Raw genomic sequence first — 22,287 nt, forward strand, 5'->3', positions numbered from 1 at the left:
CAAAGGGGTCTGAAACCTCCTGTCTCCTGAGGGATGGAGTGAGGCAGGGTGACAATACTATTATTATTGTGTGCTCAGGAGCAGAAGGCCCTGCAGGCTCCAGCAGCGTGGGAGAGTTTCAGGGAGGAACCCCAACTGGCCAGACCAGAAGAGCTGGCGTCTTGGGAGGGAGTGGGACCCAGGGTGGGGAGTCTCCTCTTGCTCAGGCCTGCCCGGATCCTGGGTGCCTGAGCCTGGAACCAGAGCCCCTGCCTGGCCCGGGGCCAGAGACAGAGGAAGGTTTGAATGCTGGGCCTCTACTTACACCAACTCTGTGACTCTCCCCAGCTCCTCTCCACAGGGATCACTGCAAAATGATTTAGAATTGGTTCCCCAGATAGATGAGCAGAAGGGTCAGTGTGGAGGCACCACATCCCCAGCCCTGGAGTTCAGGCCAGGGCCTCAGACAAGCCTAGGGCGATATTTACTATGGGTTTTCTGTCCCCTGGGGAAGAGCAGGCTTGAGTCCAGTGACGTTCCCAGCCTGTCTCAGACCCACTCCCTCTGGGACGTGCTGAGATGTGTCAGAGAAGGGGTGGGGTCAGACTCAGGGCTAGCTACATAATTTGTGGGGCTCAGTACAAAATGAAAATATGTGGACCTGGTTCAAAAGACAGGAAAGAGTGTTATTAAATAAATATAGTATTGTGCACTTAAAAATCTGTTAACAACAACAACAATTTGTTGACAGGATTGATCTCATATTAAATATTCTTACTGTTGAAAACACACACATAAATGGACACCTAGGAAATGTTGGAGATGGATGCATTTATTACCTTGATTGTGGTGATAGTGTTATAGGTATATACATATGTCTAAATCCATCAAATTGTATACATTAAATATATGCAGTTTTCTTATATAAATTATACTTCAACAAAGCTATAAAAAATAAAAATTTTAAAAGTAAATGCACAAAAAAAGGCACTAAAGTAGAAACTCTCTTTTCCTTTCTTCCCCCACCTCTCTCAATCCTTACGGTGTCTAATGTCATGTGCCCTTGGGCACAAGGATACTCGTGGGGTGAGCACGGCACAGACCCTCACAGGTATCTAGAGACCCTGCCCCCCAACTAAAACAACCTGGGTTCCCCTTCCACTAGCTGCCCGCTGCCACGTCCCACTTGAGATGCCATCAGGCACGAGATGCCTGACCTTCCCGGGGGCACCCAGGCCCCTACCAGAGCTGGAGGATAGCAGAGGTCACTGGGCAGGGGCAGGCAGACAGAACCTGTCCCGAGGAGATGGGAGATGGCAGGTGTGGGACCCTGTTTGAGCCGAGGCCCCAGTCTCCCTAGTTCATGCTCCATGAAACTTCAGACTCCACTTACAAAACACAAATTCAAATACAAAATTAAGAATTTTCAGCCAAGGAGCTTTTCTGAACTCAGAGACCTGTCAACTATACTAGTCACACGCTTATGATGCTGGTTCCAGAAAGAGAACCCAGTTTGTAGACGGGCTGGGGGAATGAAATGATCCAAAAATGATCTCTGACATCTGGAGGTAGAGGCCAAGGAACACCTGGGGTCCCCAAGGGCCTGGGGATGGGAGTGTTTGCATTCCCAGGCCTCAGGGGGCACATCTGGATCCTCAAGGAATCCTGAGACAGGACACCCAGGTCCTGAGATGTGAATCAGAGACCGAATGCTGTTCCAGAGAGGTTTAAGGGAGGAAAAGACCTGTTCCACACAGTGACAGCCCAGAGTCGTCAGGGCAGTAGGGGAGCCCAGGTGACTGTGGAAGCCTACCAGAGATCAGGGAGAGCTTCCTGAAGGAGGGGACAGACACCTCGGGTGAGACTTAAAAGATGAAAAGTTCTATGTCTGTCTTGTTCACCACCGCCCCATCCTCAGCATCTTTGTCATCAATTTATTCAACCATAAGACAGTCCCTCAACACCTAGTTTGCAGATAGGCCCTCTGCTGTGTGCGAAGGACTCAGTAATGATGGAAACAGCCCAACTCCCACCTCCTGGGGCTCCCACCCAGCACCGGAAACACAGTCATCAGGAAAGACGACCCAGAGTAGTCAAGACTGTGATGCGGAGAGCACGAGCAGAGTGATCAGGGCTAGGGTGGGAAGGCCTGACTCAGTCAGGAGAATCAGGGATGGCTTCCTGGAGAAGGAAACATCTGATCTATGACCTAAACGCTGAGGAGTAGGGCGGAGTGGGGAAAGGTGATTTAGCAAAGCGAACATTATGTACAAAGACCAGACTGAGAGGTGAAAAGATAGCATTTTTTTCACTTTCATAGAATATAATGTGCCCTATGGTCCTGGGGACACAGTCGTGACCAGGACAGCCCTGGCTATGCCCTCATAGATCTCCCTGTCCATCAGGACATGGGTCCATCACCAGTGATGATGCAGGATGTTCAGGGATGGGACAGCTTAGCTCAAAGCCAGGGCTTGACCCAGCTAGGGGAGTCAGGAAGGGCTTCTTGAAGGAGGCGACATCCCAGTTAAGGCCTGAAGAATAAGGAGCTGGCTGGTTAAGGGAAGGGCAGAGGGAATGACATGTGCTAAGGCCTGGAGGGCAGAAGCCTCTGAGTTCCCAGAAATTGCCAGTAGCCCAGTCAGGTCCAAAAGGGTGGAAACAGGCGGGCCCACAAACTGAAAAAACAAAATTGCCACAAGACTAAGGATGCATGCCTCCCCACTCTCCCTCTCCCAGCCATGACCTTGGGGTGGAAGGCCTCCATTCCTAAAGGGGAGAGCTCTCACAGATACCCATACCTCAAGGGTCCTGCCTAGGAGCCAAGGGGCCCTGGACCCCTGTGCTGGGAACCTCAGCAGTAACCACTGTTTTCCTTCCATGTTTAATTCGGTATCACAGGAGCACCAATAAATAGTTTCTTCCGGTCCCCGAAATCTTCCTCCTGCCCGGGACAGAGCCCCAGGGGCTGGCTTCCCGTCTGGGGAAGGCACCTGCAGCCCAGAACATCAAGGCTTAGACCAGCCCAGCCTCGAAAATTCCCAAGAGAGTTCCAAAGGGGAGGGGCAGGGCTTCCAGGTGGTGGGCGTGGCCTGGGAGGAGGGCGGGCAGCGCGGGCAGGGCGGGGCCTCGCTAGGACGTCCCCCTGATAGGGTGTGGCCAATCAGGGGGCGTGGTTCTCGTCAGCGGCTGTCACGATGACGTCCATCCAAATACGCATGGCCTCAGGGCTCGGGGCCACCATGTAGAACAGGCGTTCATAAGTTTTGACACAGAACGTTAGGCGAGGGTTGGGGCTCTGGAATAAGTAGTGGAGTAGAGGTAGTTAAGAGAATGGATACGGGTTCACCTGCTTCGAATCCCACCCTTGCTAACTGACATGCTGTGTGGCACTGGGCAAGTTATTTAGACCCCCTGAATGTTTCCCCATCTGTCTTCCTAAATGATGCTACCTACTTCACTGGGTTATGACGATTAAATGAATCAACACAGGAAGGCGCTTAGAATTTTGGGAGCGAGAGGAATTTAAAAGAAGGACTCATGTCCTCTCCCTCTAGCTTACCTTCTCCTATATTAGAAATATGGATATTCTAATTTCCCCCCTCCCCCCGAATCTAGGTCCCCTTGGTTTGTAACTGGGGAAAGCTAGTGTCTACAATCCCTGTATTGAGTATTCACTTGCCAACCTTGAATAAAGTAAATCCCTTACATCTGTTATCTATTTTGAACCTCAACTCTAAGGAAATGGACTGACGGCTCATTTCGCAGGTGAGAAACTACGACTGGAGAAGGGAAGTCATTTTCCTGATGTCCCACAGCGGGGATTCCAACATAAACTCTAAAAAGCCACAGTCGGTCACTCTCCAGAGCTTTCTAAACATTGTATCAGTTGCCAACATGTAGATTTCTGGCACTGCATTTTTATAAAAGTTCCAATTCCTGAGTTCTCAAGGAAAAAAATAAATATGGATATGACACCATGGGGCCCATTCCCTTTTGGCAGTTCATGGGCAGATGCTGAGAAATGATCATGTCTTTTCGATGTTCCCTGGCTGCCTCAGTTCTCACCCTGCCCTTTTTCAGTCTTTTAGTCTCAGCTTGGCATCTGAGTTTGCCAAATTTTTGCTCTAAAACTTTTGTTCCAAGAAGAGTTACAGTGGCTGAGAGCCAGAGAATGAGCTCTTAATTTTTGGTCCCTGCAGTGAAATGACCATTGGTCTCCTCGGCTGGATGGAGGACCCTGACAGTAAGGGCTGTGGGTGGCCTTTCCTGGGAATAAACTCAGGCCTGAATGCTGAGGCTCCAACCAGGAGGACAGGGCAGAACCCAGCAGGGGCTTCACCTTGAAGGCACAGCGTAAATGGTCATAGTAGACTTCCTCGATGGCCTGGAAGTAGATGACGCCTTTTAGCTTGGCCTCTTCTTTGTCTGATGGAGGGAGGTGAGGGAGAAACAGAGCCAGTGAGAGGTGTGTGTGTGTGTGTGTGTGTATGTGTAGACGTCAGGGCAGGAGGGAAGTTATTGGACCCAAGTCCTGAGACTGGGGTTGGCATAAGGAACATGGTGACAGATTCTGAAGGTCCCTAAAGTAATGTGGCTGGGAGGTGAAGCGAGATGGAAGACTGAGTGTGGAGACTGGACAAGATTGGAGAATGGGATCCTGGGAGCTGGAATCCTAGGTCCCCGAGAGCCTTGGTCCAAGAAGGGAAGGGACTCAGGGAGAGGTTCAGGTCCTTCCTAGAGAGGAAGGAGGAGGGGCCTGGGCCCCTGGGATTTGGGGGTGGGGCCTGGACCCCTGGGTTTAGGGTGCTGGTAATGTCCAGACTCCTCCTGTGTATCTTATCTTGGGGTTTGGGAAGCCTGAATTGTACAAAACTGTTACCCATGTTACTCAGGAGGGCTGGGTCACTAAATGGGGAAGGGGCTAGGGATCCAGACTCATGGGCCTAAGAGAGAAGAGGGCCAGGGGTGAGACTTCTAGGTCTCTGGAGTAAAAGTCTGGCATCACCTCTTCCAGGGTCCTGGGGGCCTGAGGCCCAAGGCGGCCAGGCTGCGCTTACCCGCATAGTAGGCCAGGCGGCGGGCCTGGCGGTCAAAGCAGAACCACCTCTTCCTCCAGGTTTTGATGCGGCCTCCCATCTTCACCAGGGATCCGCGGCAGCATGCCCCGGACACCTGTATATGTGGGCAGTTATCCGGGTTGTGGCCCCAGCGTTCTAGGTGCTGCCGCAGATCCAAGACTCGAGGGCCTGGAGGGCCAGATGGGGGAGTGGGAGGGGCCTGGGGAGGGAAGAGAAGGGGGCAGCTGACGTTGTAGGGTCAGGAGGGGGTCCTGTAGCTCCAGTGTAAGGCTAGGCATGGCCTTTAAACAGGAACATCAATAATGACGATCAAGGTGATATTTCCAACAGCTGCGCTAATTGACTGACATTGCCTGGGGCTTTACCAGCATCAATTCCTTGACTCCCCACGGCCACCCTTGGGACAGGGCTACTATGAGCCCCATTCTTCAGATGAACACACTGAGGTACAGAGAAGGAAAATAATCCAGCCAAGGTCACACAGTGGCAGAGCTGGGATGCAAACCCAGGTCTTCCTGACCCTAGCACTGACCCTGAAACACTAGAGGCATGTCACAGAAGTAAGGGACCCTGATGGGACCTACTGCCTCTGTAAAACAGGAGCCAAATAGTGAGTGATTAATAAATTAGAGCACTGTTTCCATTATTATTATTGCTGATGACATTATTTTTGTGATGAAATTAGTGATTATTACCTGTGCTAAGCACTTTATAGGTATAATCCCTTTGCCCCTTCAAACTCTCCTGGAGGGTAAGTACATCATTTTACAGATGTGGAAGCCAAGACTCAGAGAGGTTAAGTAACTAGGCCCAAGGCACACAACCAGAGCTGACCGAGCCAGGACTCCCCAGGCAGAGTGGTCATCTCAGGTGGCCATAAGGGGAGAAGAATTAAGGCCATGAAAGTGTCTACTGCCCCGAGGCCCAGTCTGATTATACCTATTCTTCCCAAATCATCCCTGCAAAGAATGGTAAGATCCCCATGGCCACGCTGAGGCTCAGAGCAGTACACCTCAGGCTTCAGCATGCAAGTGGACCCTGCAGGGATCTTGCAAAAATGCAGACTCAGATTTAGTCTGCACAGGGACCCTGATGCTGCTTGTCCACGGACCACACTTTGAGTACTGGGGGCTGAAAAGACTGAAGCAAGGCCAAAGCAAGAAGGGATGAGAAACAGAGGTGAGACTCATTGGATGGAGACAGAGGAGAGTGAGGAGGGGAAGTGGGGAGGAGCCCGGAATGCACAGGAGGGGAAGGGGTGCTTAAAGGGCATCCCTGGGGTCATCTCACCAAATCTGCACAGTAACCCTAAGGTTCTCCATGTATGGAAGGTCCCACTAGGTGTCTGGCACCATGCCAAGTGATCACCTCGTTGCCTCTCCCAAACAACTGTCCTCATTTCACAGAGGAGGAAACTCCCATCAGGCTTTCTGACCTGGCCATTCTGATTCCAGCCATGAATCCCAAAGACACACTTGCTTACGCATACAAGAAGGCAGCCCGAGGTGTAAGGGGGCGGTGGCGGGGTGACAATGCAGACAACACAGGGCAGGCTGTTTAATAAGTGATGATGTTACACAGCAAGTGCTTCATTTTTAATGAGGTAGAGCTTAGGCCTGACAACCCAGAAGGCTCCCCCGGCCTTCCTGCTTTATTTCTCTCCCTGGCTCTTAACGGCACCTGACCTGCTACTTGTTTTACTTATTGATGTTGCTTTTTGTTTATTTTCCCCGCTACACACAGCTTCCCCGAGGGCAGGGATTGTCACTTTGGTCACTGCTTTCACTCAGGGTCTACCACATGGTAGGCACTCCTTAAATATTGGGTTGAAATAAATAGGGAAAGGCCAAATGGCTGAGAAAACAAAAACCAGGTTGGGAATGATGTGCTCGTTTACAAGGAAAATAAATTCACAAAATATGGTCTGATTGATGTCTGGAAAAGTAGAAAAAAAAGATCTGAAGGCTTCTCAACAATAGAAAACACCTGCACTTCAAGCAGGGCAAAGGGAGACCTTCACGTTCCCAAATTCTATAGTGTTTGTTATAACAAAAAAGTATCCGTGCTATTAGTGGAGGTAAAAATAACATTTTAATAAGAAGCTGTCAGCTAAATCCAGAATACGAGAAACTCTACAGGATAAGTGACTTTGTCCATGAACAAATGGCATTTTTTTAAGTGGGGGAGGGAGCAGATTTCAGAAATTTTTAAAAAAAAATTTCGAGGAGGGTAGGTAATTAGATTTATTTATTTACTTATCTATTTATTTTAATGACGGTACTAGGGATTGAACCCAGGACCTCCTCCATGGTAAGCAGGAGCTTTATCACTGAGCTGTACCTTCCCCCCATCTCAGAGATTTAAGAGACGTTTTAACTACATGCATCGGGTGTGCTTTGTTTGGATCCAGATTTAAATAACCAACTTTAGAAAGACATTTTGGAGATCATTAGGGAAACGTGAATATGGACTATATATTAGAATGTTCCAGTATTTTAATAATCTCATAAAGTATGACAGTGGAATTTTTCTTATGTTAAAAAAAAGCTTATCTGTTGGAGATACATAGTGAGGTATGGATGAAATGATACAATATCTGGAATTTGCTGTAAAATATTCCACTGCAGAGTAAAGTATGGGTGAAATGATACAATATCTGGAATTTGCTCTAAAATACAGGAGGAATCAGTACAACAAAGTTGGCAAGGAAAACAAGATTCAATATTGATAATCCCTTGAGCTGTGTGGTAGGTATATGGGGCATTTATTAATCTATTCTATCTTTGAACATGCTTGGCTATTTCTGTAATAAAAGTTTTTTTAAAGCAATCAAACAAGTAAAACAGAATTTAAAGTAGTATTTAAAAGCCCCAGCATGTGGTTACCCTCATTCTACAGTAAGTGCTGACACTGTCACCCACTTACAGGAGAGGAAACTGAGGCACAGAAAACCGAGCATGTTACCCAAGGACGTGCCATGGAGACAGAAGACCCTGAGGGAAACAGAAACTAGGTCTTTTGAGCCCCCCTTTCCTTGCCAAGCTGGGGACACTTTTCTGTGCCACTGGAGGAGAGGATGGGGGAGATGAGAAAGGCCACAGGCCAGGGGACCAGACAGAGCAGGGGAGAGGAGGGGGGAGGGGGAGGGGGGACTGACCATGATGGCAGGTACAGCGGGGCCCGAGGAACCTTCCGTGCTCCTCCTGGTCCCTTCCTGTGGATGTGAAAGAAAGCATCAAGGAGAATGCTCACATAAGAACTGGGGACAATGTCCTGGGTTCCTGGGTCCTGAAGGAGGAGGGGCGGGGGGTCTGGGCTCCTGGATCTGAGGGAGGAGGGGCTGAATCTCCTGACCCCAGGGAGGAGGGTCTGGGGTCTCACCCTGGCCTGGAGCAGCCGCTCCCTCTCCGCCACCGCCTGCTGCAGGAGCCGCTCCATGCGGGCGATGTCTGGGTGGAGGGCCCCACAGCTGGGAGGAGGGGACAGAGACCAGGACAGGTTACAGGGGCCCAGCCTCTTCCTCCCATCTCCCCACCTTCTCCCTGACATCTCACCTATTCCCGGGGCCACAGTTCAGCAGCTGATAGAGGGGGTGTCTCCCAGAGTCTCCTGCTGCTGGTGGGAGGGCGGAGGCCTCCAGGGCTCCTGGGGGGAGAAGAGCTGGGGCTAGGGGGCTGAGATTCTCCCATGTCTAAGCCCCTCCATCTCTCACCCAGTGGAGGCACCCAGGTTCCTGTGCTGCAGAGGGCTGGTGACGGGGGAAGAAGGAACAGGGGACGGCGGCTATACTCACCAGTACAATGGAGAGACAGAGGCCGCGGGGATCCCCTCTGGCTCCCTCTCTCTCCCCTCTTCCGTGTTAGGCTTCCCGTCCTCTGCAGGCCAATGGAGCCCTGAAAACACACAGGGCCCACGCACACCGGAAAAGATGCTCAATCTCAACCATTAAGTCAGAGAACCGCCAAGTAAAACCACTATCTCATTGGCACAGATCAAAAAGCGACTGTAAACATGATGCTGAGTGAAAGCAGCCAGTCACAAAGGACCACACAGTGTAATGTCCAGAACGGGCAGATCTAGAGACAGGAAGTGGTTTAGTGGTTGCCAGGGGCTGGGAGGAGAGGGGAATTGAGGGGTGACGGCTAAAGGGGACAGGGTTTCTCTGAGGGCAATGAGTATACTCCAAAATTGATTGCGGTGATGGTCGCGCAACTCTGTGATTATACTAAAAACCACTGAATTGTACACTTCAAATGGGTGAGTGGTGGGGGCAGGGAATAGCGCAGTGGTAGAGCTCATGCTTAGCATGCACGAGGTCCCTGGGTTCAATTCCCAGTATCTCCACTAAAAAAACTAAATAAATATACCTAATTACTTACCCCCCAAATAAATGGGTGAGCGGTAGACTAGGTGAATTATTATCTGGATAAAACTGTTGGAAAAAAAAAAGCCCACTGTGCTGGTGAGGATGTGGGAAACCCAGACACTTTCCCATTATGCTGGGGCATGTTTTATTGGAACTACCTTTATGGAAGCCAATTTAGCTCTTCTTCAAAAATCAAAATGACAAATGCATAAACCTTTGAGCCCCAATTCTACTTCCAGGACTATATAGCCTGTGGATACACTCAGACATGTGCAAAATGACCTGAGTTCAAGGTTACTCCCTGCAGAAGCCTGGGGACCACCTAAGTGCCCATCACAGGGGCTGGGGTCTATAAATCAGGGATCATTTGTCCAGAGGAAAACTCAGAAGCATATGAAAGGAAGAGGATGCTCCTCACATCAAGTAGAAAATCATGTCCAAGACAAAAGCAAGTACAGAGCAGTGGAAAGAGGATACTACCCATGCATAAAAAGAGGGGGAAAGGATATACATGACTGACTGTATCAACACAGAGTATCTCTGGGAAGATGCAAGAACCTGGTAGCCCTGGCCGCCGCGGGGAGGGGAACTGCGTGGCTGGAAACAATGGCGGGAGGCTTTTCTCTGAATATCCTCCTGTACCCTTTGAACTTAGAACGAGGGGACTGTTAGGTTTTTAAAAAATAAAAAATAAACATGACAACCAAATGGAGCCTGTGTTCCTGGACCAGAAAAAAATTTTTTTTGTTTGTTTTTTTGTTAGAAAAAAAACATTTGTGGACAACTGACAAAATATGAGTAACATCTGTGGACTTGAACAGTATTATTTCAATGTTAGCTTCCTGAATGTGGTCACTGCACTGTGGTTATGTAAGAGAATGACCTTGACCTTAGGTAATAAATATAGAAGTATTTAGGGGTAAAGGGGAATTACGCTTCAGAAGAGAATACATTGTGTGTGCGTGTGCGTGTGTGCGTAGAGAGAAGAAAGCAAATGTCAAATGTGGGAACATGTTAATTACAGAATCTGGGTGACAGGTATACAGGAATTCTTTCTACTATTTCTGCAATTTTCCTGTAAGTCTTAAATTATTTCAAAATTTAAAAAATACCAAAAAATAAAAATAAACTTATTTGAAAGTAAGTAAGTAAAGAAATAAACCTGAAATAATTTCTTAAAGAAAAAAACAGCAACAGCTCTGCATGAAAATAAAAAACAATAAAAATAAATAAGTTGCATAATTTGAGCACTGATAGGGATATTCATTGCCATAGATGGTAACTCATCCAATATATGTAATCCATGAGTTAATAATAATACTAAAAGAAAAATCGAATTGGTCACCTTGGAGGATGCAAGAGAACCAGTCCTTTATTCTAAAGACAGGTGAACAAAGTGAAACCATCAAGCATTTTTCCTCCATTTCCTACAAAAAACCATATCCCTGGGTAGCCAAATAATCAACGAAGGCAAGTCCTTCTTTATAGAAATACTTCAATCAATAACTAAAGGACTGACAGATGGAATTTTACCACTCATGACCTCTAGTGAGCCAATCAACAAAGGCACGGAGGCCACAAAAAGAGAATCAGATGTACAGCCCCAAGAATACTTGCCAAAGTGCTGACCCTGCATCTGCTCAGCGCCCCCATCAACTTTATAGGAAACAAAGAGGCAGAGCGAGGTGACATGGACCCCCGTGGATGCAATCAGCAAACCCTGCCTGGGACACTCTACAGAGCAACAACCTGCTTTCTCCACCAGATAAATTGCAAGGGGGACAATAAAAGAAATGGTTGGGTTTGGGGTGGGGTCTATGGGTTAAAGGAGACTTAAAAGAAAGACAGAGCCATGGAGGGGGAGAGGATAGGTCTACCATAGCTCAGTGGTAGAGCGCGTGCTTAGCGTGCACAAGATCCTGGGTTCAATCTCCAGTACCTCCATTAAATAAACAAATAAACCTGATTACCTCCCCACTTCCAAAAAAAGACACCCACACAGAAAAGACAGCCACACACAAAAAAGTAAGACTCAACTATAGTTTTTAGGGATAGACACATAACTGGTGGAACTTTAAAGAAATTTAAGAAAGATACTACGATAAACATCAGTCCAGGGCTACCGTCCAGGAGACTGATGCAGGGGCACGTGGGGGCTTCTGGACCAGCTGCCAGGTCTATCTCCTGACCCAGGTGGCTGGTACCAGACTGTTTCCATATAATAAATGTAATCATTAAGCTGTGTATGTGTTGGATGTGATTTTCTATATTTGTATTATTATTTTTAATAATGAAAAGTTTAAAAAAAAACATAGCCAATATTTATCAAGAGCTCAGTCTGTGCCTAACAAGGTACTGGGCACTCAGCAGGCCCATTTCAGCTTCTGACAGCCCTGGGAGTTGGGAAAGTTTGGCTCCACTTCATAAAGAGGAAACGAGTCCTGAGTTTCTGTACCCCTTCACACTTTCCTTCCTTCAACTGATCTTCCCCACACTTCCTGGCTGAGAGAACATAGCACTGAGGAAAAAGGCGAGTAGAGAGACCCAAGCCCTGTCTGTAAGGGACTTCCGTTGTAGGAACTGAATGACCCGTCATATAAGTGTATTGTCAGAAACTGCTGTGAGTGAAGAGTGTTATAAAAAAGGATCACCCTTACATCTATCAAAATTCATCAAATTGTACATTTGAAATATGTGTATTTACTGTACAGAAATTATTCCACAATAAATTAATTTTTTTAAAAAAAGGATCATCTTCCAACTGGAAGACCAGAAACAGCCTTCTAGACACTGACTCTAAGGCTCAAAAAATAAGAGTTGGCCAGGGGAGACTGAGGGAAAGGGTGTTCTAGGGGCAGATCAGCAAGTGCAAAGGCCCTGAGGCAGGAACAAATATGGCATTTTGGTGGGTCAGCACTCCTGCAGCTGAGCAGAGTGAATATAGGGAGGAATGGTGAGAGATGGGCAGGGGCCAGATCATGTGGAGACTGTGAGCCATGGTGAGGAGCCTGGAGGAATTACTGAAGGCTTTTGGTGGGAAAGTGAAGTAGGAGGGATGAAAGTCACTCTGGCTGTGGTTTGGAGAATAGATTACTGGGAGACAAAAAGTAAGATGGAGACACCATTGAAGAGGCTGGTATAGGGTCACAAAAACCAGAGATCAGGATGGGAGTGGATAGAACAAGGATGATAAAAGTTATAATAATATTAATCATTATAACTGTAATCAGAGCAATAGCAGCCCACATTTACTGAGCACCTACTGTATGCCTGGCAAACACTAAGCACTTAAATGCGTTAACCAATGAATGCTGTTATTAGTCCCATTTCGCAGCTAAGTAAACTGAGGCACACCCGTGTATCTAAGTTCAGCCGGCTAGGAAGTGGCAGAACAGGTATTGGAACTCAAGCAGAGTCGGTATACTTAGGCATCATGTGATCCTGGGAAGAAGGGGTGGAACTTGAGAAGGATTTAATAGGACTTGGAGGGAGAGAGAGAAAGGGGCAAGGAGGAGTAATTTGTTAATTCCTGCATCCATTTAGCCACTGTTTACTGTTTATCTGGCTGAGTAAATAAATATTCTCTGGGCTCTTTGTGTGCCCTGAGGACTCCCATTGCTCCCTCTGACCTAGTGCTAATCAGGTGCCCACTTGGATTCTGAAGGATGCCTATGAAACCCTCGTCTCCCAAAAGGCACAGGCTGTGGAAACAGGCAGACCTGGTTCAAACCTAGCTCTGCCGCGAAACTGGGTGTGTGCCTTTGGCAAGTCACGTCTCTTCTCAGGCAGATTCCCCCTCTGTAATGTCCCGCCGCCATGCCGTGGCTGATGCATGGGTTCACCGGGTGACCTCATGTGAAGCACAGAGAAGAGTGCCCAGCACAGCCACCAGTGCCCAGGGGCCAGTGTCTGGCCCCCAGGCGACCCCAGGTGCAAGGTGGGTACCAGATCCATGCCGGTGGGTATAGGGTCCACCTGGCCATAGAAGCTCCATGTCCACAAGGGCCAATAAGTCAGGGAAGGGCTCCGTAGGAATGGACACGGCTTCCCACCAAGTATTTATACATACACAATTCACTTATAAGGGTCATGTTTACCCTAAGTCATGTTGCCTGGCAACAGAGCTGACAATCCACCTTTATCACCCTTCTAGGGGAACCAGCTAGAAAGATCTGCTAACCATTTACCCAGATAATAATAGAACCTACTTCTGCAGGCTCTTCTGAGCAAAAAATAAAATTTTATACATATATAATTTCATGAATATATAGTATATACTGTTGAATTATATGTCCATGAATTCTATAATATAACTTTTATATTAATATATATATAATTTTATACTATACATATATGTAAAATTAGGTTGAAGCATGTCAATTGTCAATATTTGACTGTTTCTAACCTCCAAATAATAGCAATTCCATATGGTTTAAAGAGATAAGATGGCTTTGAGTAGACCCTGGCCTAAATTAAGCTCTCAAAAATTATTATTAATAATATTAGTGTTGTTAATATTAATTAACAAATAAAGAATATGTAGCATATTATATCAGACAACATAATTAACAATTATATTTTACCCTAGACAATGTGATTAATCGATAATAATTAATAGTGTTATTATTATTGTGTGTACAAAGCCACACACAGAGATCTCTATGACAGCATTGCTTAAACTGCAGAAAACCTCAAATCACCATCCGCAGAGGGAGGGGTAGCTCAGCGCCCCCATGTAGGATTGTGTGCGACACAGAAGCTCAGAGTAATTAGAGCATAGGCTCTGGAAATAGTGCCTGGGTTCAAATCGCTAGCTGGTTAAGAAGCAGCACCTCTCTGCCTCAGTGTCTTCATCTAAAAATGGAAATAAGAACCTAGCTTGCAGAGTTGTTGCAAAGTCTTAATGAGTGAACCCATGGGGAACATTTAAAACAGTACCTGGCACCCCATAAAGTCTCAACGAATATTTGCTGTCATTATTACTGTTCCTGTAGACATTGTTATCATTAGAGTCATTAAAAAGGATGAGGCACATCTGAGTGTATCAACAGGAAACAATCCCTGTGACAGTCTTAAGTTAGAAAATAAAAGCCAACAAGTAGCTAAGACACCCTTTTCTTGGAAAAAAAAATTTTACATGATATAACAAAAGCTACCAATTTCTAAGCACTTACCCCATGTCCATGCAACTGAAACAAAACTTTTTCATTGTGTATTTACCCCTGCGTCACACACATCTACTCTATTTCATTAAAAAAATTTTTTTTAACTTTTATTTTTAATGGAAGTACTGGGGATTGAACCCAGGACCTTGTGCACGCTAAGCATGCCCTCTACCAGTGAGCTATACCCTCCTCCTACTCTATTTCATTTAAAAAATTGATAGCAACCCACTCAACAAGTGTTTTAACCCATTAATACGTTGGGTCCCCCCAGTTTTAAGCAGCTCTGGAAGGAAGGATATCCAAGAGACAAGGAGCTGCACTGCTTCTGGGGAAGGGCTGTGGGCTTTCTTATCAATATGTCCTCTTTGGTCGCTTTTAAAATTTACACCTGGGTGGGCACGTTCCCATTTCTCCAAGGGAAGGGTGGGGTGTTAGGCAGAAGAAAGAAAAAGAATAATAAAGCTGGAGGCTGATAAAAATAAAAATACCCCCTGATCAACCTTCCCTCTCCCCCACGCCCCACGGCAGAGAAAGCCCCTGTGACCAGGGAGACCCGGGGTAACCGAGGCATTGAGGGGGCACCTGGAGGGAGCTGTGAACGGAGAAGAGGCAGGAAGAGGTGGCGGCGGCAGCATGGGCAGTGGGGTCCTGGAGAACCAGCAACTGGCGGTCTGTTTTCTGGGTGAACAGGAGCTGCAGGAGAGGGGGTGAAGGTGGGTGACTGCTGGAAGGATGCTCTGGCCCCTGCCTCCAGTGCCAGCCCATTTCTTGGATGGAAAAACAAAGGCTAAGGTCTCAAGAGAGCTGAAATGTGGTCTCAGTGAGGGAGGACTGTGGACAGAGGCTGCTGGTTCCCTGAGGAGGAGGGCCTGGAGGCCTGAACTCCTGGGTCCCAAGAGTAAAAGGGGTCAGGCGTTGAAAATCCTGGATTTCAAGGGGGTCGAGGGCCTGGCTTATTGGGTCTGAGGGAGGAGGAGGCGGACAGGTACATGAAATGCCCATACCTTAGTGAGGGCCTGTTTGGACTCAGGGAAGTCCCCGCCAGGGGCTCCCTGAAGGTGATTGAGCTCCAGCAGGCGGCTCCGTTCCTAGGGGAGGAGCAAAGGCAAGACCTCAGCGACCACCACACCTTGGCACCACACGGGACCATCTCAGCAGCTGTCCTGGCGCCAGGAGACATCTGCGGTGCAGGGGTGGGGTGCCCCCGGGGGAAGTGAGGACAGCGGACAGGTGTCTGGGGCACCCTTACCTGCATCAGGGCCTGAAGGGCCTCCTCCTTCTTCCGGCTCAGCCCCCGGGTCTCAGCCGCCATCTGCTCCCCCAGCGACCTGAGCTGCTCCTCCAAGACCTGGATCCGGCGCTGTGGGCAGCCCAGGGCCCTGGTTACTCAGCTGCCCCAGGGGCCCCGGCCGGCTCCCACAGAACCACGTCCTCCTTGAGAGCCTGGGGTTTGCTCCACCCCATGACAGAGACCCTGGGACCTGGGTGCCTGGGAAGGGGTGGGGGACTCAGGGTTAACCTCCCTGGTGCCCTCTTCCCTTCTGGGGGTCCAAAGAGACCTGAGTGGGTTGGCGGGACGGAGGATCCGATATACAGAGACTGAGGGAGACAGAGACCCAGAGAGAGTCACTGAGAAAGAAAGAGAGAGAAAGGGACAGATAGAAAGACAAAGCAGACTAGATACAGAAAAGAAGACCCACAATAGACCCCAAGAGACAGACATGCAGAGAAAAGAGACAGAACAGAAACAGGCAGAAGCCGTGTGAGACTGGAAGGGAAAAGAGAGAGTGGCGGGAGAAAGATCCAGAAATAGAGGTGGAGAGAGGAGAGGCAAGTCAGAACTTCCTAATCCAAAACTTCAGGAAATTTTGTATTAAATATAGTCAAATATGTCGCTTTTTCCAGCAGGGCCTGTCAGACCCTTGACATAAAGCTCCGAGAAAAGACTGGTGGGAGCATCTTTTGGGATGAGGGCTTGAGAAGCATGGAGTATAGTGGTGGAGCTCCAGTGGGTTCACATCCCAGCTCTATCCTTTAAGTGACCTTGGAAAAGATTACTGGGGCACCTTAACCTTCAGGTTTTTCATTTACAAAATGGGAAAAAATAATGAATTTTCTCCAGGGATTGTTAAAAGGATTCAATGACTAAATGCTCAGGAACCATTTAGGACCATGCCTGCTACACAGTAAATGCTCAATAAACATCAGCGATTGTCGTTACTAATCTGAAGAACAGGATGCAGGGAGGACATGAGGACCGAGAAGGGACCACACATGGCGTGGAGGAGGCAGAGGGCAATGGCGAGGGAGGCAGGGCCAGCCCAGCCTGACCCACCCTGTGCTGCGCCACGCTGGCCTGTAGTTCCTGGACCTTGGGGTCCCGCGCCCGGGCCCCGGGTTTGTCACGATCCTCGTCCTCCCGCCGGCTCTCCTGCTCCAGCTGCTGGAACTCCAGGTCCTCGTAAGCATGCTGGGCCACGTCCAGCTGTTCTCTCATCTGTTGGTGGGAACACAAAAGGGCTGGAGGCCTGGACCCCTGGGAACCGGGAGGGTCATGGGCTGGGGCCAGGATTCCTGGGCAGTGAGGGAGGGGAGCCTGAGGACTAGACTTCTGAGTCCTGGGGGTTAGGGGGCTGGGGCCTGAATTCCAAGATGGGTGGGAAAGGAGGGGGCTGTGGGCCTGGATGACTGGGTCCTGAGTGGCCTGGACACTGGGTCCCTGAGAGGGTCTCACCTCCTGCACTCTCTGTAGAAGCCGCTCGCGCTGGTCTTCCGGCTGCAAGTCAAGCTGTCCCTGGGCCTCCTGGAGTCTTTGGCGAAGACCCTCTACACGAGCCCGCTCTTGGCTCAGCCGCTTTTGATCCTGAATGAACAACCAGGCTCTTAGCCTCAGCCTGAGCACGGGGAGGGAAACAGAGGCCAACCAGGGCCAGGCCTGCCAGATTCAAGGCCTTCCCTGCCTGGGGTGTCCCCCTCCCTGCCTAGGGTTTCGGCTCCATGAGGGCAGGGACCCTGTCTGTCTGGTTCACCCTGCCTGTCTGGAAGGAGGGCACAACATGAAGCAAATGAATGGAAGCTGAAAAGTACAGGAAGTGTAGGGGGCAAACTCTGGTCAAGGAGGAGGAAGGTGGGGTGGAGGGAAGTGGGAGGGAGCCAGTGGGAAATGGCAATGGAAAGGCAGGCAGGGAGCAGCTCATATCGGGTTTGGCCCACCAGGCTGTGGAGCCCAGATCCTGGGAGCCATGGAAGGACTGAAAGGATGGAGCAGGTCTAGGTGTGGAATCGTCCCTCAGGGAGATAGTTGAGGGGTTGAGACCAGCTCCTTCATGAGTCCTCCAGGCAATGAAAAGGAGACCACATCTGAGGTCTGGGCAGTGCAGAGGTAAAGGAGACAGTCTAGACAGAGAGGTTTAGGGAGCACAAAGAATAGGGCATGTGGACTGACAGGCTTGTCAGTTACCTGTCAGGACTGACAGGTGAGAGATAAGGAGGCGTGCAGAGCGAGGCACAGGACTCTGGCCTGGTGACCAAAGGGACAGTGAGACAGGGACAGTGTGGAAAAGGGAGTTGCTGAGGTCAGCTTTGGATATGGTTAATGAGAAGAGGCCAGACTCCTGGGTCTGAGGGAGGAGGTGCTGGGGGCCTGTGCTCCTGAGTCTGAGGGAAGAAGGGCTGGACTCCCAGGTTCTGGGGCAGGAGGGAGCATGCAAGAATCAGTATCCTAGGAAGCAGGACACATAGGTCTAGATTTTGGGAGAGAACTCAGGGCTGGGAGAAATACAGGCTCTTTGAGGGTAAATGAAGACCCCAGGGCCTAGCCCCAGGAAATTCCAGTACATAAGGATAAGGGTAAAGAGAGAGATTGATAGAATTACAAAGTTACCCTTTTCCAACCTATAGTGCTAACCAGTCTAAGCCATGACCACCAGTGGATGTTAAAGCCTTTAGGTAAATGATTATTATGCAGTGATCAGAGTGACCTCACAGAAGAGACGATGCTCCCCTGACACAGTGCACAGGAAGCACTACAGCACATCTGAATCTGATCCAGCCCCTGCATCTAACCAACCACCTGCCTGCAGGAAGAGACACGAGATAAAGGACACCCCAGGCACACAACCAGCCACGTGCATGGGACCTCCTCCAACAACTAGGATGAGGGGGAAACAGTCAGGAACCATTAGAGGTGAAACAAGACACACAAGGCATTTCAGCCGATTACAATATATTGGCCTTTCAGGGACCCGATTCAAACAGCCGACTGTTAACTGTCGTTTTTGAGACAATCCGGGACCCACAAAAACTGGACTGGAAATGAGACAATATTAAGAACTTATTCATTCTTAAGGTGTAATAATGATATAGTGATAATGTTTTTTAAAAGGCAATATTTTCAGGCAGTATGATCTCTGAGATTGGTTTTCAAAACTAGGGACGGGGAAGCAAATCGGGGGATATGAAACCAGACTGAGAATTAATCACTCAGCTGGGCAGTACATCACCTGGCAGTCCTCTAACTTATATTTTTTTGGTTTGAGTTTTTTTCACAATGTGACATTTAAAGAGCAAAGAGGGATGAGGCAAAGGAAGATGCCCCATTCAGCCAGGTCCCAAAATCATGGACAGGGAGGACGGAGGAAAACAAGGAGAGGCATACGCCCACCTCCCCACCCCCAGCCCAAGTATCCCCATTTGGGGAATGGGGGTAACCCGGGGGCCCAGGTCCTAGGAGCACCACCAGGCGTAGCCGTCCAACAAGGAAGAAAACTGACGATGAAGACCCAGCAGGACGAACAGACCTGTTCCTGTTGCTCTTGGCCGCCCTGCTCTGCGTCCACCTGCTGCCCCAGCAGCTCCCGGAGCTGCTCCTCCTCCCGCCGAGCGGCCACTCGCTCCCCAGCCAGCTCACCCCGCAGCAGGGCCACCTCCACCTCCATCTGAGGAGAGAATGCAAGGGCTGGGACCCAGAGGCCTGGGTCTGAGTAAGGAGAGGGCTGGAGGCTCGGACCCCTGGGTCTGAGTGAGAAACCTGGGAATCTGAACCCCTGGATTCGGAGGGCGGATGGAGCTGGAAACCTAGGAATCTGAACTCCTAGATTCGGAGGGCGGATGGAGCTGGAGGCCGAGTCGGCTCCCGCAGCAGTTGGAAAGGACTGGTAGCCTGGCCTTGAGGGTCCCCCAAGAGTTGGGGCCAGATTTTGAAAGAGCTCTGCAGCCTCACCTCGATCCTCAGCTCCTTCCGCTGACGCTGTAGCTCCTTCACTCGCTGCTCCATCAAGGCCACGCGAGTCAGTGCCTCCAGCTGCTGTGCTCGAAGCCGCCGCGCCGCCCCTCGCACCCCTTCCCCAGACTGAGTGGGTGCGGGGGGCGTGGCCGGAGTCTGAACGGGAGGCGGAGCCTCGGCCTGAGGTTGGAGAGTATGTGGTCAATTGAAGAGGACTCGCCCCCTGCAGTCACTAAGTAGGTCTGTTCCCCACCCCATACCCCACTCGGAGGGTCTGAGTTGGCCTAATTCCACCACGCTCTTTCATTCGAGGAGGGAAGGGTGCAGGTCCGCTAACTGCTCGGCCCCAGGAGGTGGCCCAGGGGCTAGTAATCTGAACAGGGGATAAAGAGCCAACTCAAGGATGGTGCTTCTTTTTCTCTCTCCAGGTCCCATTCTCTTGGGGTCACGTCCTTGTAGGCCCTGCATCTCTCTTTCTCTTTCCCCGGGTCTCTCTGAGTGTTTCCTCCTGTTTCTCTGGATTTGTCTTCCCGACTTACTGTCTGTCTTCTGTCTCTGAATAGCTATTTCTCTTTCTCCCTCGGAGTATCTCCCTCTCAAGGTTTCTCTGTCTCTATTTCTGTTTCTCTGAGCATCTTTGTTTCTGGGTTTCTCTGTGTCTCTATCCCCGTCTCTTTGAGGCTCTGTCTCTGGTCTTTCAGTGTCTCTGTCTCTTGTGGATCTTTGTCTCTCTGTCTCCTTTGTCTCTGGGTCTCTGTCTATCTGCTCTCTCACTTGGTCTGGGTCTCTCTGGCTCTGGGTCTGGGTCTCTGGCTCTGGGTCTGGGTCTCTGACTATGGGTCTGGGTTTCTGGCTCTCAGGAGTCTCCATATCTCTGGGTCTCTATCAGGTCTCTCGATACCTATCTCACTGTCATCCACTTGGGTCTGTCCCTCTGGGTCCCCAGTGGCTCTCGCCCTCCCGGTCCCTCACCGCATCGCGGCTGCTCTCAGTGCTGCTGCCTTCTCCCACTTCTTCCTCTTCCTCCGCCTGCTGCTCCGCTCTTTGGGCGCTCAGAAGCTCTGCAGGGGCCTCGGGCACCTCCTGCTCGCGGGGGTCCTCGGGGTGCTCCTGAGGCTGAGTGGTCTCTTGAGACAGGATGTCTGCGTCGCACTCTGGCGGCGGGGTCCCCTCGTCTGGGTTGCTGCGCGTCCCCATGGCCGCTGCGGGGTCCTGTTGGGTGGGCGGGGCCTGGAGTTCCGGGGGCGTGGCCCGGTAGCGTGGGGGCGTGGCCCAGGGCCCTGAGCTGCCCCCCCCCCCCCCCCCCGTAAGCTCTGGCTCTGGGAGAGTGCTCCAGAGGTGGGGCCTAAGAGTTCAAAGGATGGGGCTGAGCATTCTGGAGGTGTGGCCTGGAGTTTCTAGGGGCGAGGTTCGACGGCTCCTAGGGCGTCACGCCCCTGGAGGCGGGACCGGAATTTGAGTCCGGGGTCCCAGGGCGCCCCCTGCCGGCCTCTCCCTGCTATCCAGGTGTCGAGCCTGCACTCTCACAGCAGCTCCCCACAATCCCTTGGACCACTTTAAGCGACCCTATCACCTTCTCCTTCGCGGACTCTGGAGTCCGGGCTCCCGCCCAGTAATCTTAGCTCCGACCCCACTGTGTAAGGGAGCGGCGCCCCTGCCGCCTCACCCAGGGATCCAGGAGTCGGGACTCCTGCTCTCCCTCTCTCTGGACAAACCAGGAGCTTGAGTCTTCCGCTCTTCCCGGAGCGAGATTCCCGCACTGCAGCCCCCTCCACGCCCGCAGACCCGGGCCCCTCACCCGTTCAGGCTCCGGCGCGCTCCGCTCTGCGCTCCAGCGCTGCCGTTTCTGCCCACTAGACAGGTGGCTGGGAAAGAGGGAGGAGAGAAAGGCTGCTCTGTTCCCCCTCCCCAGCAGCCCGGAAGTGGAGGGGGGGCCAACAGGTCTAACAGCTCTGGAGGGAGGAGAGAACGACCAGCTTGCCCCGCCCGCAGTCGCCACATCTGGCCTTCCCGGCCCCACAGGCCCCACCCTCAGAAAACCCAGCATGACGACCCCCTCACTCCGCCTCCAGCGCCCCCATTCCTGCCCCCTGGAGGGCCAGGCGCCTTGGTCACCTATGTATAAGCACCTCCCTAATGCCCAGACCCTGGGAATCCAGAAGGGAAGAAGGGAATGGAGACAGGGGCCTCTCCCCTCTAATGAGCCCTTTTGAAGGGCCCCGACCGGTTTGGGGAGCTGGACAAGGGGAGGGGGTGCCCTGGGCTGAGTAGGAGACCTGCCCAGAGACAGGGGAAGTGTGACCTCCCCCACTTTACTATGGGTGGAGGGCAGAGGTTAAAGGTGTCAGCCAGACCCTTTCCTCTCTGGGCAAAAACAGGAAAATAACTGGAATGTGAGAAAGGATTATTGGATGTCAGGTGCTATGTATATAAAGACTTCACACACATAAATTTATTTCATCCTCACAGCAG

General features: G+C 50.4%; 1 protein-coding gene across 2 annotated transcripts; it reads right to left on the bottom strand.

The window, feature by feature from the left end:
- Positions 1-793: 793 nt before the first annotated feature.
- On the bottom strand, positions 794-21,677 carry PHLDB3 (pleckstrin homology like domain family B member 3). Of its 2 annotated transcripts, XM_031458766.2 has the most exons (16): positions 21,614-21,677; positions 20,788-21,027; positions 19,813-19,995; positions 19,391-19,528; positions 17,326-17,454; positions 16,927-17,088; positions 15,841-15,951; positions 15,596-15,679; positions 15,174-15,284; positions 8,854-8,953; positions 8,615-8,705; positions 8,442-8,529; positions 8,218-8,274; positions 5,040-5,259; positions 4,322-4,407; positions 794-3,277 (listed from the first exon to the last, which is right to left on the bottom strand). In XM_031458766.2, the coding sequence occupies exons 2-16, from the start codon at positions 21,010-21,012 to the stop codon at positions 3,143-3,145; spliced, it is 1,920 nt and encodes a 639-aa protein (XP_031314626.1). In that variant the 5' UTR covers positions 21,013-21,027; positions 21,614-21,677; the 3' UTR covers positions 794-3,142. The 2 variants fall into 2 exon arrangements, with proteins under 2 accessions (XP_031314626.1, XP_064345466.1); XM_064489396.1 differs by lacking the exon at positions 19,391-19,528.
- Between the last annotated feature and the right edge of the window lie 610 nt (positions 21,678-22,287).

Source organism: Camelus dromedarius, chromosome 9 (genome assembly GCF_036321535.1).
Source record: "Camelus dromedarius isolate mCamDro1 chromosome 9, mCamDro1.pat, whole genome shotgun sequence".
Taxonomy (NCBI): Eukaryota; Metazoa; Chordata; class Mammalia; order Artiodactyla; family Camelidae; genus Camelus; species Camelus dromedarius.